General features: G+C 53.5%; 1 protein-coding gene across 1 annotated transcript in view; it reads left to right on the top strand.

The window, feature by feature from the left end:
- The first annotated feature begins 2,071 nt into the window (after positions 1–2,071).
- The window catches only part of LOC122378628 (CUGBP Elav-like family member 3-A), a 231,918-nt gene continuing 216,331 nt past the window's right edge, over positions 2,072–17,658 (top strand). Inside the window, exon 1 of the mRNA XM_043359921.1 lies at positions 2,072–2,382. Within this exon, the coding sequence (XP_043215856.1) occupies positions 2,130–2,382 (253 nt within the window). The 5' untranslated portion in view covers positions 2,072–2,129. The remainder of the gene's footprint in view (positions 2,383–17,658) is intronic.

Below are 17,658 nucleotides of genomic sequence, written 5' to 3'. Positions count from 1 at the left end.
ACGTAGAATAACGGAAATTTCTGAGTATGAGCGGCCGGCCGGCCGTGGTCACGATTCTGCGACGCTTATATGTCAGCAACCACTTGACCGATTTACACGCGGTAATTTTTGTAGGGTAGCTTCATTCCTTCTGCCAAGTACTGGACTATTCCCGATGCATGTGGGTGACCCCTTATGCACGTGCCACGTGCAAAACGAAGAGGTGTCACTTTTGCAATTGTTGCAATATCTCGGTAACTACTTGGCCGATTGCGCTGAAAGTTGGCATGTAGTAAGGCACCTACTAGGCAATACATATCCATGTGCCAGAGTTGGGGTGCTGCTGCACGTGCGCACGTGCAGGGGTCGATTCCAGATCTCGAGAACGGCTGGACCGATGGCGCTCAAATTTGGTACATGGTTAGGGACCGGTTAGTAGGGTGCCGTGCAAAAGTCAGTTGGGACCCATTTTGCACGTGCGCACGTGCAGGGTGCCGCTTCCAGATCTCGAGAACGGCTGGGCCGATTGTGCTCAAATTTGGCACATCGCTAAAGACCGGCTAGTAGGGTGCCGTGCACAAGTCAGCTGGAGGTACCCCCTCGAAATTTCGCACGTGCAGGGCTCACCCTCTCGCTTGCTCCGTTAGTCGCCACAAAAGGCGTTATACTGGTGGATAAAAACGATAGCCCGACTCGAATTATAAACAAAGTGCGAGATTTCCCCGGCGCCGATTTCAACTTATTCGTAAAACAGGTCGAACGCGTGAAACGGCTGATGACGTCATCAAATGGCCGTTAATACGCAACCGAAGTGTGACGTCATGACTAGTGGCTGGGGCATAATCAGCTGACGGCCCTGTGTTAAAGCAATGGGACGAAATTTTATCGGTATTTTTAGAAAACACTGGACCTAGTTAGATAGTTTGGGGGCCAGTTTCTAAGTAAACTGAGTATATTCTATTTTTCTACGCCTAAAAATGCTATGTTTTAAAGCGGAAAGGGCCGAACTTCGCGAATTTGTTACGGATGGCGTTGACGCACCAAATACATGACCTTGAAGACGCGAACTGCGACCACGTTGTAGGATTTTGGTGCGAAAGGTTTGACATATTTGAGTTTGAGCTGATTTAATATTTTTTATTTGTAAAAAGCAAAGGAGAAAATTTACCATATTAGTTATTTCGTAACTCTTTTTTATTTTTTATCTATGTTTTTAAACCTCTTGATTAGAAATGTTTTGTATTTCTGCGTCAACTTCGCCGCAAATTAGGTTTTCACCAAATTTTGTGCTTTGCATTATTAGGTTTTGCAATATTTTTCCATAGAAAAATAGACCATACATCGTTGTCCTAAATCCAGCTACTAAAACTATCTAACTAGGTCCAATTTTTTTTTAGGAAAGATCGGCAAAGTATTGCCCCATTGCTTTAACACGGGGCCGTCAGCTGATTATGCCCCAGCCACTTATCGTGACGTCACGACTTTGGTTGCGTATAGTTAAGAGATAGGGCCTTAGCTAAGGCCCACTTTTCAAATGAAGGGAACGAATTTCTTTAACACCACGAAACTGAGGATATTGCGACCAGGATATATAGTGGTTTCTGAACCTGGCCGCCAACTTGGCTATCTCAACTCAGAACTAATGCAAAGGTGGGACAGTCCCAATTTAACACTAGGTATCTGTGGTCAGGTCAGATCTTTGTCCTCATCATTACCAGCCAAATCGGGGAAAAGGACAAATATCTCTTGATCTGAAGAGGCACGTCAAAAACAACAGCATATTTACAGAAACACGATCATTCTGCACATATTTGATGGACAGCGAGCAATTGATGGCCAGCGGGCACTAAAAGGGTCGGGCCAGGTCAAAAAGCTTTTAAGAAGCTCAACATCAGTTTTTCGACTATTACTTTTAAGCGTCTCAGCTAGAGGGCGACCACGGCCACGCTGAGCTCGGCTGGTCGGACGGAGGACGGCCGCCATGGCGCCGCGCCGCGCCGGGCGCCAATCTCCGGCACCGACGGCCGCCCTCCGATCAATTGGGGGGGGGGGGCAGCGCGCCGCCGCTGCCGCCGCCGCCGCCGGCAGACGTCAGCGAGCGCCGGCGACGGGAGGTGATAGCGCCATTGTGTACGCCGCCGCTCGTGAACATGCTGTACAATGTGGCGTCGGTGCCGGGCGGCCTGGAGCCGGCCTTCTACGCGCCGTACCGGCAGCCGGCACTGCTGGCGGCCAAACTGAGCGAGCCGGCGCCGGCGCACAAGGAGCCGGACGCCGTCAAACTGTTCATCGGCCAGATCCCGCGCCACCTCGAAGAGCGCGACCTGCGGCCCATGTTTGAGGAGTTCGGCGCCATCTACGAGCTGACCGTGCTCAAGGACAAGTTCACCGGCATGCACAAAGGTGAGCGACCGGAACCTGTTGACGGCCGGCCGGCCGGCCCCGGCGCGACCGTGGGACCGCCGCCGCCGGCCGTCTCCTTGACGTGGCCATGGATTTCTTCTAGGTACCTACTACTTCACCCATGCCGTGGCCTCCGACCGGGCGCGGCCAGCGCGCCGGCCGTGCTGCTTACGCGCGTCGCGCAGTGTCTGGGAGAGCGTCCCGAGCCCTCCGACACTGCCGCCGCCGCCGCCGCGCCAGTGCACAGTGGGCGGTTCAGTGGGTCTAGCCTCTCACCACCTTTCAGCCCTTAAAGATTTGGATCTAGGCGACCTACATCTAAAAATGACACACCAATTTGCAGTAAATTCATTAACTCTCGCCGGCACAGGCCATTTTGCGTCCTTCGACGGCACAAAGGGGAGGGTTGGTACGACCCCCCCCCTCGCGTTTGGCCCCTGATCGAGCTAGAGCTTCGTGGAAAAAAGCGAGTGTGTTGCCCGTGACGAGAGGAAGCCGACGATACCCAATTTTAAGGTCCTAGATCATCGGTTGACCTTCCAGTTTAGCTCAATGACTCAAAGGTCGGGAAAATCGGGAGCCGTTAGAACGTCGTGAAGTGTGGCTGCTATGTTTTGTCGGGGTGCTGATCACAAATATCATGCTAGTTTTGATCACAGATGATGTCTTTATGCATTTAGGTCAGGTCGGGTCAGGTCAGGTCAACCAGTAGTGCTCCTGCCAGGTATTCGTAATACGTGTCAATCGCCTCTGACAGCTTCGTAACATGTTATGAAGGCACCAAAAGTACTTCGTACCTAAATGTTCAAATGGTTGCTAACTCTGTCAATTTCTGTCTGGCTAATTCTGTCAAATAATAATGTCATGTAAAAAATGTCAAACTTACAATGTCCTATTGTTAAGTTACCTACATAAAAAGTCACACTTAATCAATGTTTTTCGTTACAGGAATAATATTTTACATTACACAGACATATCAAAGCCCCTCAATGCGAAAAACATTGATTTGCCAAGCTACAAATTGCTACAAATCAGCAAAAATTGATGGGGCAAAATGGCAAGCTGGTCCAACTGTATAGGAAGCTCCGCCCCTGGCCGAGGAGGTCTTGTTTGTGTTAGGAAGTATCGTGCTGATTTGCACGAAATGGCCCGTGTCCATGGTTTGCGTGTGCTGATTTGCACGAAATGGCCCGTGTCCATGGTTTGCGTAGCGCCACCTTCTCGTGCCACACTCTTTTCTTTGCTAATGGCCCGTAGTAGTTCGTCCAGCCTAACCGACACAAGTTCCGCCCTATGAACTCCAAAGTCCATGGTCACCTTCCCGGTCACTAGTCAGTGGTCAGTGGTCACTGGTCAGTGGTCACTGGTCAGTGGTCACTGGTCAGTGGTCACTGGTCAGTGGTCACTGGTCAGTGGTCAGTGGTCACTGGTCAGTGGTCACTGGTCACTGGTCAGTGGTCAGTGGTCAGTGTCACTGGTCAGTGGTCAGTGGTCAGTAGTCAGTGTCACTGGTCAGTGGTCTGTGGTCAGTGGTCAGTGGTCAGTAGTCAGTGGTCAGTGGTCAGGGGTCAGGGGTCACTGGTCAGTGGTCAGTGGTCACTGGTCAGTGATCAGTGGTCAGTGTCACTGGTCAGTGGTCAGTGGTCAGTAGTCAGTGTCACTGGTCAGTGGTCAGTGGTCAGTGGTCAGTGTCACTGGTCAGTGGTCAGTGGTCAGGGGTCAGTGGTCACTGGTCAGTGGTCAGTGGTCACTGGTCAGTGTCACTGGTCAGTGGTCAGTGGTCAGTAGTCAGTGTCACTGGTCAGTGGTCAGTGGTCAGTGGTCAGTGTCACTGGTCAGTGGTCAGGGGTCAGTGGTCACTGGTCAGTGGTCAGTGGTCACTGGTCAGTCATCGGCCGGGCGCGACGCCGCGAGCAGTCGCCGAGAGCCTCTGGATGGGCTGGCCCGCTACACAGAGTGCCCGCTCCACGGGCACTCCGTAATCGTATGCCGGGCGCTCTGTGTGCTGGGCGTTGTGTGCTGAGCTCTATGTGCTGGGCGCTGTGTGCTGGGCGCCGTGTGCTGGGCTCTCTGTTTGCCGGCCGGGCGCTCTGTGTGCTGAGCTCTGTGTGCTGGGCGCTGTGTGCTGGGCTCTCTGTTTGCCGGCCGGGCGCTATGTGTGCCGGCTGCTCTCTGTGCTGAACGCTGTGTGCTGGACGCTCTCTGTGCTGAACGCTGTGTGCTTCCCACTGCTCCTGCTGGCCGGCAAGCGTTTGTTTGCTTGTTTTGTAGGGGAGGCCCTTTTGGTCTAGACCTTTTCAGAGCTGTAAGATTGATTGAAATTAGGGGGAGACATTAGTATGGGCGGCCACCGTGGTGCGCCGCCGGGGCTGAGCCCGTCTGCAGTGGGCAGATCAACCAGTCCCGCAAACGGTCACTCCACCGCACGTGAGCCTGTTCCTGAAGAGCTACTCATGTCGAATAAAGGCGATCTTCCAGCCTGCATCAGGGGGCGTGGAGGAGGAAGGTTTGGCGGAACTGACGGTAGGTACTGGGCAGTAGCAGCGGTCGGCGGGCCGATTTGATCAGGGGCCACTGACGCCGAGCCGTGTACCCGGCCCGGCTCGGTCCGGTCCGGGACCGCTGGGTAGGTGGGACGGCTGGGTATGTGGGACGGCTGGGTATGTTGGACGGCTGGGTAGGTGGGACGGCTGGGTAGGTGGGACAGCCGCCGTGCCCGCCGTGCCCGGTAGCTGGGAGGTTTGCCGTGGCAGAGGCGCGGGACGGCCCGTCCCAAAGGTGGGCCGGCACCTGACCGCCCCCCCCCCCCCCGCCCCCGAGGGCCGCCACCGTCTGCGTCGGCCGGCCGGCCTGCTGGGGCTCAATCCAAACACCGTCCGCCGGCGGCGTAAACCGACACACCCGCCCGTGTATTTGTGTTCAGCGCCGCTCGAGAGGCCATGCCGCCGAGAGAGACCGACCAGACCAGGCGATCGCGCCCGCCCACACCGGAGCAGCACTCGGTGACTTTCAGAAACTGCCACTCTTCTATCGCCGTGTGCTGCTCGGCACTGCACAGTGTGCTGCCCGGCACTGCACAGTGTGCTGCTCGGCACTGCACAGTGTGCTGCCCGGCACTGCACATGGCCCGAATTTCTGTGGCCGCACTGCAGGGACGGGCCAGGGCCGGCGGGCCAGTGATGTGCCAGTGATGGGCCAGGGATGGGCCAGGGACGGGCCAGGGATGGGCCAGGGACGGGCCAGGGATGGGCCGGGGCCGGCGATTTAGGGACGGGCCAGGGCCGGCGGGCCAGGGATGGGCCAGGGACGGGCCAGGGACGGGCCAGGGACGGGCCAGGGCCCGCGGGCCAGGGATGGGCCAGGGATGGGCCGGGGATGGGCCAGGGATGGGCCGGGGATGGGCCGGGGCCGGCGGGCCAGGGATGGGCCAGGGCCGGCGGGCCAGGGATGGGCCAGGGCCGGCGGCTCTGCCGCTGACTGACGGCGTGATTTTCTGGAGCCCGCCGAGCGTAAAATTAATTCGTTTTGTGTCGCGTATGCTCGACAGCGGCCGAATCACAGCCCGCTGCATGCTTTTATCTATGAGGCAATTATAATAGTCGGTCGCATCTGTATTCATTATTCCCTCTCCCTCTCTCTCTCTCTCTCTCTCTCTCTCTCTCTCTCTCTCTCTCTCTCTCTCTCTCTCTCTCTCTCACCCCGGCACCCCGGTCTGGACGTCAGCGGCCGCCGCCGGCTTCCGGTCACTGGCCGCCACGCCGGGCGGCTCTGCGCCCTGCGGCTGCCCAGTCCCAGTCCCAGTCCCAGTCCCAGTCCCAGTCCCAGTCCCAGTCCCAGTCCCAGTCCCAGTCCCAGTCCCAGTCCCAGTCCCAGCTCGGCGCCCGGCTGCTGTCCAGTCCCAGTCCCGGCGGCGCCCGGCGGCTGCCCAGTCCCAGTCCCAGTCTCAGTCCCAGTCCCAGTCCCAGTCCCAGTCCCGGCGGCGCCCGGCGGCTGCCCAGTCCCAGTCCCAGTCCCAGTCCCAGTCCCAGTCCCAGTCCCAGTCCCGGCGGCGCCCGGCTGCTGCCCAGTCCCAGTCCCAGTCTCAGTCCCAGTCCCAGTCCCAGTCTCAGTCCCAGTCCCAGTCCCAGTCCCAGTCCCGGCGGCGCCCGGCTGCTGCCCAGTCCCACTCCCAGTCCCAGTCCCAGTCCCAGTCCCAGTCCCAGTCCCGGCGGCGCCGCGTCGCTGATAGGCCACCCGACTCGGCCTGTTGATTGCCAGCGTGTTGAGGGAGCAGCTGATGGCCGAGATAGCAGGTATCGACCGGCCGGCCCCACACATCAGTGACCATCTGCTCACTGTGGTAACGCATCGCGCAATATGGCCAAGCGGCCGTGTGCACACCGGGTCACGAGCAGCACATCTCCGTCCTTCCGCAATCGCTCCCGTACACAAGAAAACAGCTTTATGTTCTGCTGTGTCATGGCCGTTAGTTTGCCTTTGTCACTTGTTGGAAGAAAGGAACCTGGAACCGCTGGTAAGAACCTCGGCTGGCTATGTCATGATGCGTGTAGGGGGCAAAGGCTAACCTAGCCGCAGTGCTCTTTTTGCGGTTGTTCGAAATGAGCCACAAGACAACCGCAACGCCGTTTCCGGTCCGTAGCTATTTTACGTGACACATGGAACAACATTTCTCCCCAGATTACCATCTGGGCCCTTTTCACCGTCCGGACGGTGCGCGTGCACCAGTGCGCCAGCGCGCTGGTGCGCCGTTCGTGGGCGCTCGAGAGACGAATTCGGCTCGTCGCTTCAGCATGGCGAGGCGTCCGAGTTTGCTATGTTTTCATGGAAACCCAACGCGCCGACGCGCGCAGCGCGCTGCAGCGCTTTGCCCTTAAACACCACCCTGATTTCAAGCATTGAACTGTTCGTTTATTCCATTTCTGTCTAGAAGTTTATTTCAAACCAGGACCTCCTCTAAGAAATTTCCATTGGCACTGGCTAGCCTCCAGGAATTTTCGGACGGGCTCTAGGTGCCAAACCTAAGGTACCCCAACTCCTGTTTTCTCATCGGATTTATGCCACTTATTTTTCGCCACACTCCTGATACGATGAATATTTTTTAAACTAAAAAAAAGAGAAATGGTAAGCCGTCTGACACCACTGGCGGATCCAGGGGGAGGGGGCATTTGGCACACCTACCCCCGGGCTGCCCAAAATCGAAAAAATACGTTTTTTTCGAGAATAAAATGAAAACTAGACTTTTATTAAGAAAAGTTTGATTTAAACTGCACAGCAGTGCGGAAGGATTCTGAATCCGATGAGATTTTCGAATTTGGAGAAACGTTTTGGGGGTCCTATGCACCACGCAGCAGCGCCTTTCTGTGTCCGCCTTTTGTATTAGTTTGTAGCCCCCTCACATTGCCCTACCAGGCGGTTAAAAAATACTTTCGAAAATACAAGCCTCCAATTTAACGTCATCTAGCACACAATTTTGCGCCCCTCCCCCCCACACACACACAATGTCCCCCGCGCCCTCCCCAGTTTACATGTAAATGTAGTGCCTATCTTGGTTGCAAGTCTTTTTTTGTATTGCTACACTACGGAAAGCGAATAAAGCTAGCAGCAAACAAAAAAGCACCGAACTGGCTTTCATCTGATGAAGGTACTTCCGTGAAGTTATAATTCTAAGACTTTTTAGAGAAATTCTAAATCCGTCCATTTTTTCGGGAACTCCAGGTATGATGAAATGACGAGGGAAAAGTTTTATTACTGGGGGCCAATTCAAAACGGCGTTAACATTTAAACAGTGACAATGAGACTTGCGAGTGAGAGCGAGAGTGAGAATTTAAACTGGCGAAGGTCAGGTCAATGTCAGGTCAAAAAAGGTTAAATTTCAAAGTTGATATTTTTTCATAAAATGGGTATTGATTCGATGCGGCTCGTCACGGCGAATCTGATGCTGATCTTTGTTCTGCGATACGTGGTCTAGAATTGCTAAAAAATTGAGTTTGAAAATCTGACGTCATCAATTTTGAAGTTCTTTCGCTATAACTTGGCCAAAAAAAAAGAGGTGTCGATCTAAATTTGGTATGTGAATAGAAGTCGGTTGGGGCTATGATATATATTCCGTTTTTTGAAAATCGAAAACTTTTTGGATTTTTGGCAGTTATCTCCAATTTTTTATTTTTGGGGATGAAAATTCAAACCATTTAAAATTCCGTGATAGTAATTTTGTAGCCCTGATAATTCTACATTTTTTATGTCTTAAACGTTTTCTATATCTTCAAAGCTATAGGCCTGACAGCTCTTCCCGCGAAACCTTTTTTTTTTTGTCCAAAACGGCAGAACATGGCGCATTTGCGGCCGACCTATCATTGCCTTTGTAAATGTTTTTGGTCACAATGTGTACAATTAATGCCCGGGAGGGTACTGAAAGTTTGGTGGCGATCGGCGCAGCGGTTCTGGAGATATATGGAAAAGTCGGGAGGGAGGGGGGAAATAGCCCTTCCACCAGGGCGCGGGCTAAATATCACATCTGTCATTTGATAATTTACTCAATGTGTTATGTTAGTTTTTGTTTGGTTTGGTTACAATCGGGTATAGCGGCTAGCGCCTTCCTTTGTTGGGAGAGAGAAGCACGCCGCCCCGCCGTGTGCTGTTCGGCGCCTGAGCACGGGGCGTACTGTGCCGGCGTACTGGAGAGCGCTGCGGCACAGTCTACCTGCCAGTCCGCCGCGCCGAGCCCGCCCGGACAGAGAGCTCTGTCGGGCGCCTGCGGCCACGGCCAGCGCGGCCTCGTGCGGCAGCTCTGAAATTCTGCGAGCACTTCGTGATTAGTGTGTGCTACGCATCCAACGCATTTAATTGCGGGAGTTTCAGTACCTACGCATAACTATACTACTGGCATAAGCCATTAGTGGCAGCTCCCCGACCCCTACCACAAATACCATCCTCAACTTTGTCTGCATCCATCCCTGAGGGTTTTTTTTTCTATGTCTCTTTAAGTGGCTCTCCTACCTTCAAAAAGTTAATTAATTGATATAAAATTGATATACCGTGGTTCAGAAAGAGAGAAAATAAATATCTAACGAATTTCACCGTTTTTTTTTTAGATTTTACTTTTTTATTTTTAGGGGCCTCCGCTGTTCCTATGACGACACGACATAAGCTGGGTCCCAAATTCCAATTAAAACCCATGTGGGCTTATTTGCATGCGTCCATGTGGGTTCCAACGGGAAAGCCCAAATGGGCTCAATACGGGTCTCAGCTGGGCCCAACATGCGTCCCGTCTGGGGTGCTCAGATGGTACCCAGTTGGACGCCCAAGACATGCCCATCTGGGTTCGTGGTGGGCAGCCCAGAAGGGCTCCAGTTTGGTGCCCATGTGGACCCCATTTGGGAAGGCTGGCTGGGCAGGAGCCTGCCGCTAATAGGGTTCAGGTGCCAAAAGAACAAGGAATATTTCCTTTATTGATAGGATGCATGCGTATGATGCAATGTGCTCCAACGCCTTTGCCTTGAAGGCCACAGCAAAAATTTGACCTCGCGTTGCGTCAGCGTTCCCGCCAAGCTGCGACAGTACTCGGCCCGCCGCGCCGGTGCCGGAGAGCGTATGTGCGGCCGTCGGCGAACTGTGTCGGCCGAGCTGTCACCGTGTGAACTGTGTGAGCTGTCACCGAGCTGTCACCGAGCTGTCACCGACGCACGGCGAACGGAGACACCAAATCGGCAGACAATGATGGGCCGCTCCTCCGATCAACAACATGAGCAATGTTACGTTGATGGGAAATTTCGTTTTCGTTTTATTCCAAGGGTCAAAATTATTAGATCAATCAAGAGGCAGTAGGTAATGTTGAGACTTAGCTTTTGGCATTGAGTCTGTCCTTTTGAACTTGTTTCCTTTCGCCTCGCCAGAATAGTGAAACGATTCCATTCGTTGGCTGCATGAAGCTGCAGCTGACTCAGGGCCGTAGTTCAGAGGGCGCCCATTACGTGGCCGGGCTGCATATCTGCGCAGGCTGCAGCTGTTCATTCGTATTCATAGTGGCCATATTTTGTGGGGCGCCTTCATTAGCCTCCGCATTGCTGACTTGCAAGGGCGTTCAATATTTCACTGGAGAGGGCTGCCGGCCCGCCCCAGACATCCGACCCCCCAGCACTCCTCCCGCCGGCCCGCCCCAGACATCCGACCCCCCCCCCCCCTCCCCCAGCACTCCTCCCGCCGGCCCGGATGTCCCCCTTCCGCGTATTCGCCAAGTGTATTACACGAAACGGCCGACCATCTATCGCCATCTCTCTGGTGACGTCACAATGTTGTCACGTACTGAGCTAAATGATGCAAGCAGGCTCTGTTGAGGTTAGGTTCAATATTGACATTATTAAGCGCGGAACCAGCCGTTGCCGCAGTAATGTGGTGGTTAGGATCGTGAACTATGTAGTGACACGGTGGTTACCTAAAGGTAGGCTGCCACCTTTGGGCCACAAAACGGTTTTCACAAGACTAACCCCACCCCAAGGCCAACACCACTGTCTAGTCCATTTTTCCCAATTCAGTCCCTGTAGCATGAAATCAATCACCAAAGTTACATTTAATGCCATCTTTTCGCCACCCGAGAGAGACCTATGACTATTATTTATCGTCAATATGGCTTATCAGTTTATCTGCATTATTGCAATGTTGAGATGATCAATTATTGTCGTTGACCATTGTGAATGATTCGGTAAAATAAAAACAAAAAGGAATTGGCTTATGTGTTCCCCATTTTTATAATTTTAAGTAAAGTTTTTAAAGAATCTACCATTTTCTACCTGAAAGTTGAAGGGTTTACCGGATCTCTTTAGCATTGTGAAGGGATTCCCTATTTGCTTATTATTTTACTTGCTTTTTGACGATACTGATCCTGATAGTACGCCATTTAGGTTTTATCTGAACGACAGTGTTCGGCTGAAAAGAAAAATGCTTGCTAACTTCCAGCAATGCGATTAAAGAACAGATATATTTGCGACGGCAGAAAGTAAAGGATTTTCAGGGTGCAGGGTTTACCGGATCATTTTAACACAAGTGAAGGTTTTAAATGCAGTTTTCTTTCGTTTTGCTACCACATTTGTATTATGGGACTCACGATGTGCGACGAAAGCGCTGCAGCGTTCGTCCCTTGCTTGACTGGCGACTGTCGCCAATAACCGAAGGTTTGTTGTCAAGTCGAAATTCGCAGCCGTTTCTGAGTTATCTCCGAAAAACCACAGGGGCGGGGGCCTTTGCTCCCCCCCAACGGGTCGCGGGTCGTATAACGTGATCGAACGTGATCGTATAACCCTAACCATATCATAAGCCTTTGCAATGCATGAAATATTGCATAAAGATGGCAAAACTGAGCTTGTATGATTTATTCAACTTTAATTCTCATACCCTTGAAGTTTCGCTTAACCAGCAAATCGTGTTTCAATGCACTTTAGGGTAGACGAGTGCGTTGTAATCATAGCACTATAACCCTCGCCCGTATGTGTAGAGGGAAGTGGGTCGAACTCCCCCCCCCCCACCCTCCTTCGGTCTTTTGCGAATAACTCCGTGAAAAATTGCTGATCGCAACGAAACTTTCCGTACCATCAAGGTGATCAATTTCACACCTATCCTAAAAAATTCACACCTATCCTATTTTTTTTTTATAACCTGACCCAAATAACCTTTGACCTTAAACCTGTTTCTCGATATCATGGATGGCCGGAGTCGCGATTCGGCGTATGTTGGCTCGCATTAACCGCGCGTTTGTAGTCTTTTCGTGGTTCCAAGCGTTCAAACATGTGGTATAATGTTGGTTCCATGCATTAGCGTGGGTGTCAAGATCACCTGGTCATGTCAGGTCATTGACCTTTGATGACATCGGCCCACTTTTTCGAGTTTTACATGTTTCTAAGCTATTTTTGGAGCTGAATTCGAATTTAGCAACCATCTGAATATTTACGAAGTAGTTATGTTGCCTTCGTAACATGTAACGAAGCTCCGTCAAAGGCGGTTGACACGTACTACGAATACCCGGCAGGACCTCTGCTGGTTGACTTGACCTGACATGACCCGACCTGGCCTAAATGCATGAGGACATCATGTTTGATCAAAACTAGCATAAAATTCGTGATCAGCACCCCGAAAAACCACTTTGCAGCGACGTTCTAACAGGTCCCGATTTTCTCGACTTTTGTGTCATTGACCTGATCTAAAAAATGAACCAACGACCCGGGACCTCAAAATTGGATATCATCGGCTTCTTCTCGTCACCCGCAACACGCTCGTTTTTTTTTCGCAAAGCTCTAGCTCGATCAGAGGCCTAACGACAATGTGAACGGTCACGTGACAGTTCATTCTACGGCCAATGAGGAGCGCTTCTGGCCCCCTAGTAAAAGTACAAGCTTGGTTCCCTCGGGATATATTAGGCATATATTCACAAGTGTGCAAAAGATCGGCTCTAACTTAGTGATCGATATTTGTTTTAAAAATACGAGAAAGAAGCGATGATATGTTGAACTCTCACGTTGCTTAATGATCCGCCCCATCTCATTTCTCTTTGCGCGGAATTGATCGAAACATTTCACAAAACAACTCAAGAAAACATTGACGTGGAACACTCACGCACATATGATTTCCATGGTATATACGTTGACTGTCAAAACACTCGTTTATTATGACTTGTCCACGGCAAAAAAAAAACTTTGTCTTTGAGGCCCATTTCACCCTATGCGAAGATTATGCATGAACAAATACTTGTCATGTACGGTCATTTTGTAGTTGATTGGTAGGGGAGAGTGGGGTAAGATGCCCAGGGTGGGAAAGACGCCCCACCCCTCTAGCGGCTAAACAAAGAATCGAACTTGAAAATTAATGTTCTTAGCGTAAAGCGGAAGCCTGCCTTGTTAACTGCACAAAAATTTGCGAAGCTCAGTTGGGCAACGGCTGGCTGGTGATTGCATGTTTTTTATCTGCTGCTTTCAAAAAATATTTTGGTGTCACAACGTTGTAAATATCAAAGAAGGTAGATAATGTTAGCGTCCCTTGCTATAGTTGTGATACATTAACATGCGTGTACTGTGTCCCAAACAGTTTGTTTCAGGGTGTAGTTTTATGGCTAACAAATTGTACTGATTTAATGTTACTTCGGTACCTTGGGGTAAGATGCCCCCTGTCCTGATGGGGAAAGACGCCCCCCTAAATCCGTAGGCTGTCCCTCAAGCAGCCCGTCAAATCATTTATTACATACTTGTGATGAGAGACAAAAGCCGATCTGGGACTATTGAGAGTCCAGTACGGTCGGGTGCTCCCCATGCCGGTCTCTCGGCCCACACAGCGACTTTTTGGGCGGCATCTGACTCTGAGAGCCCTCACGACGGCCTCTGTGGGCCCCATTATTGGCTCCAGGGCCCCTCACGACATCCTTTGAGGGCTCCCACGTCGTTGACTCCACGGGCCGCGCTGGCATCTGAGGTCCCCACGATAGGCTCGAGGGCCCTCAAGCATCATAAAGACGTATAAGGGCCCACAGTGATCTCCGAACGCCACCACGGAGGCTTGTTTAGCCGCGCTGGACTATGATGGCCCTAACGATGACATCTGAAGCCCTTACGACTACTTTTGAGGGCCCTTACGATGATGTTTGGTGTCTACTGCAGGCTCGACGGGACTACTGATTCGTTCAGGCGATTCACGTGACCATTTATGTCACTTACAGTGCGGGGGGCATCTTCCCCAACGCCAGGGGGCGTCTTTCCCACCCTGTGGGGTAAGATGCCCTCTTTCACTTCTTCAGGAAAATGCTTAATAGCAAAAAAAGTTATCATATTTCAGGCACGAAAGTGTCATATTTTTTTTAGAAAAATGATGTCGGCTTCCGTTGAAATCCAAGTTCTTGCTTTCCTATCGTCATTTTCGAATAATATATGACATAGCAAAACCCTGGGCATCTTTCCCTACTCTCCCCTATGCTTTTTGTTTTCGTAAAAGCGAAAAAGGTTTTTATTTTGGCTGGTGAGAGGCTGGACCGGCCCAAACGCCTGCAGTGCGCTGGTGGCGTGCAGCGCTCTGCTCCCGGCGCGGCGCGCCTGGTGTGTTTACCGTCGCGCCGGGCCCGCACCGGCGGCGGCGGCGGCGGCGGCGGGCCACTAAACAAACCGGCTGGTGCCGCGGCTGAGCCGCCGGCTCTGGTCGGCGTCCCCAGACGGAGCCGCTGCCGTCACTGCTGGCGCGGGCTGGTCGGCTGGCTGCTGCCTGGAAGACGGACGCTGCGATTTGCCGGTGTTAGCTGTGCGGCGGCCGCCCCGTCTCGCGCGAGCCCCTCCGAACTCATGGAAACTCTTCGCTCACTGTTTTCAGTCAGCATGCCCCCAGTGGAGCTGGCCAGCATTTCTTGTCTTCTCATTGATAAAATTCGAATGGTGTGTGCGGTTGATCAATGAGAGCCCGAAAGGTTCCAGCAAGCAGTTGATTCATATGCTAGATAGCCGCCAGCTGGCCGGGTCCGGGGAGACTGTCTGTCCGACGCCGTCAGCACCGCCGCAGTCCGGCCGCGGCCTCGGCTCGGCTCGGCTCGGCTCGGCTCGGCAGCCCTACAAGAGCGGCCGCCGGCCGGCAGCCCCGGTCACGGTAAACGCCAAACAGCCCGAGCCCAAATCGGGTCGGCAGAGTGAGACAGACAGTTCGGACCGCGCCGGCTGCGGCGGGCGCAGCCGAGCCCTCGCCTCGGCGGCGGCGCCCTGCACCCACGCCGGTCTGTCAGCCCGTCGGCCCACTCGAGTGGGCTGATCAGCAGAGCTGTCCGATCCAGTCAGGGATGCAGTCGGGGTGGGGTGGAGGGGTCAGATCCAGTCAGGGATGCAGTTGGGGTGGAGGGGTCAGATCCAGTCAGGGATGCGGTTGGGGTGGAGGGGTCGGATCCAGTCAGGGATGCAGGTGGGATGGAGGGGTCGGATCCAGTCAGGGATGCAGTCGGGGTGGAGGGGTCGAGCTGAGCGGACAAGACGCTGATGAAACACTGCTCGCAATGGTAACGGTCACGGAGTCTGAAAATGAGCGGCGCAGCTGCGCTGAGTACCAGCGTCTGGTGGTGGTGACCAATGGATGACCGATGACCGACCATGGCCTGGCGTCGGTGGCGATAGCGTGTGGTCGGGTCACGGCCGGCGGTGGTGGCGGCGGCGGCCCATGGCTCAGCGGCGGCTCGCTCCGACCGGCCCGGCGTCCCAGTGCAATCGTCTCCGCCGCAGCGGCCACGGACCGAGGTCACTGTTGGCGACAGACGGCCGGCCGGGACGCGGTCCCAGTGCAGACGGAGCCGCCACAGAGCACAGTCTCAGCAGCGCGCCATGGCTGTCCGGAGGAGCCAGCTGAGCCGGCCGCCCAGCGCGGCGGGCCGGTCGGCTCCTGTTGCACACATGTCTGTCTGTCTGCCTGGTCTCTGTATCTGTCCGTGTCTCTGACTGTGTCTCTGACTGTGTCTCTGACTGTGTCTGTGACCGTGTCTCTGACTGTGTCTCTGACTGTGTCTCTGTCTGTGACGTGTCTCTGACCGTGTCTCTGTCTGTGACCGTGTCTCTGACCGTGTCTGTGACCGTGTCTCTGCCTGGTCTCTGTATCTGACCGTGTCTCTGCCTGTGTCTCTGTCTGTGACCGTGTCTCTGACCGTGTCTCTGACTGTGTCTCTGTATCTGACCGTGTCTGACTGTGTCTCTGTATCTGACCGTGTCTCTGACCGTGTCTCTGCCTGTGTCTCTGACCGTGTCTCTGACTGTGTCTCTGACTGTGTCTCTGACTGTGTCTCTGACTGTGTCTCTGACTGTGTCTCTGACTGTGTCTCTGACTGTGTCTCTGACTGTGTCTCTGTCTGTGTCTCTGACTGTGTCTCTGTCTGTGACCGTGTCTCTGACCGTGTCTCTGACCGTGTCTCTGCCTGGTCTCTGTATCTGATCGTGTCCATGACTGTGTCTCTGACTGTGTCTCTGACTGTGTCTCTGTCTGTGACCGTGTCTCTGACCGTGTCTCTGACTGTGACCGTGTCTCTGACTGTGTCTCTGACTGTGTCTCTGACTGTGTCTCTGTCTGTGTCTCTGACTGTGTCTCTGTCTGTGACCGTGTCTCTGACCGTGTCTCTGACTGTGACCGTGTCTCTGACTGTGTCTCTGACTGTGTCTCTGACTGTGTCTCTGTCTGTGTCTCTGTGTCTCTGTCTGTGACCGTGTCTGTGACTGTGTCTCTGTATCTGACCGTGTCTCTGCCTGTGACCGTGTCTCTGACTGTGTCTCTGTCTGTGTCTCTGACTGTGTCTCTGTCTGTGACCGTGTCTCTGACCGTGTCTCTGACTGTGACCGTGTCTCTGACTGTGTCTCTGACTGTGTCTCTGACTGTGTCTCTGACTGTGTCTCTGACTGTGTCTCTGACTGTGTCTCTGTCTGTGTCTCTGACTGTGTCTCTGTCTGTGACCGTGTCTCTGACCGTGTCTCTGACTGTGTCTGACTGTGTCTCTGTCTGTGTCTCTGTGTCTCTGTCTGTGACCGTGTCTCTGACCGTGTCTCTGTATCTGACCGTGTCTCTGACTGTGTCTCTGTCTGTGACTGTGTCTCTGACTGTGTCTCTGTCTGTGACCGTGTCTCTGACCACTGATCGGTCCGTGCTGCCGGACTGCCGCGTGTTGCACGCCCGTCCAACAGGCCGGCGCGGCGCGGCGGCAAGCAGACCCATTTGCCGGACAGCTAGTGCAGGGGCGGAGACGGGCGCTCTGGCGCGGCTCAGCGCTGCCGGCCACCAGTGCAGTGGGGCCACTGGCGGATCCAGGAGGGGGGGGGGGCGACAGGGGCTAAAGCCCCCCCCCCATCCGAAACTCGACAGGGGCGGCAATATAAATTAGCCCCCCCCCCAAATGCACCGGGATTGGTCATTAAAATGATTGAATGCTGGTAAGTTCCAGCTTTCGATAGTGAAGTTCCTTCAGAAATTCGTTTCCGCTGTTAAGTTGGTAGCGATTTAGCAGCTATACAGGGATGGAAAAGTGGCGCCAGCGTCGGAGATTTATATCGAGCCTTGGTTGGTGTCAACAGCACCGGCGTACAAAAGGCAGTACCGGTGCGGTACGGCCTTTTGTACGCCGGTAGGCCACTGTCAAACTCTGCGTAAGTCGGCACGACTCGACTTAACGCAGGTCGCTGGTCGAGTGGCCCCATACACCAAATTAACGCTAGAAAACTGGGTGAATATTCTTATTAGCGTATGTTGCCAAGAGGATGTGATGCTTAACCCACAACCAACCAACCACAACGGCAC

This window comes from Amphibalanus amphitrite, unplaced genomic scaffold (genome assembly GCF_019059575.1).
Source record: "Amphibalanus amphitrite isolate SeventyFive unplaced genomic scaffold, NRLGWU_Aamphi_draft 000000F_arrow, whole genome shotgun sequence".
Classification (NCBI taxonomy): Eukaryota; Metazoa; Arthropoda; class Thecostraca; order Balanomorpha; family Balanidae; genus Amphibalanus; species Amphibalanus amphitrite.
Note: the sequence above shows the minus strand (reverse complement) of the source record. Positions and strands in the feature narration are given on the sequence as shown.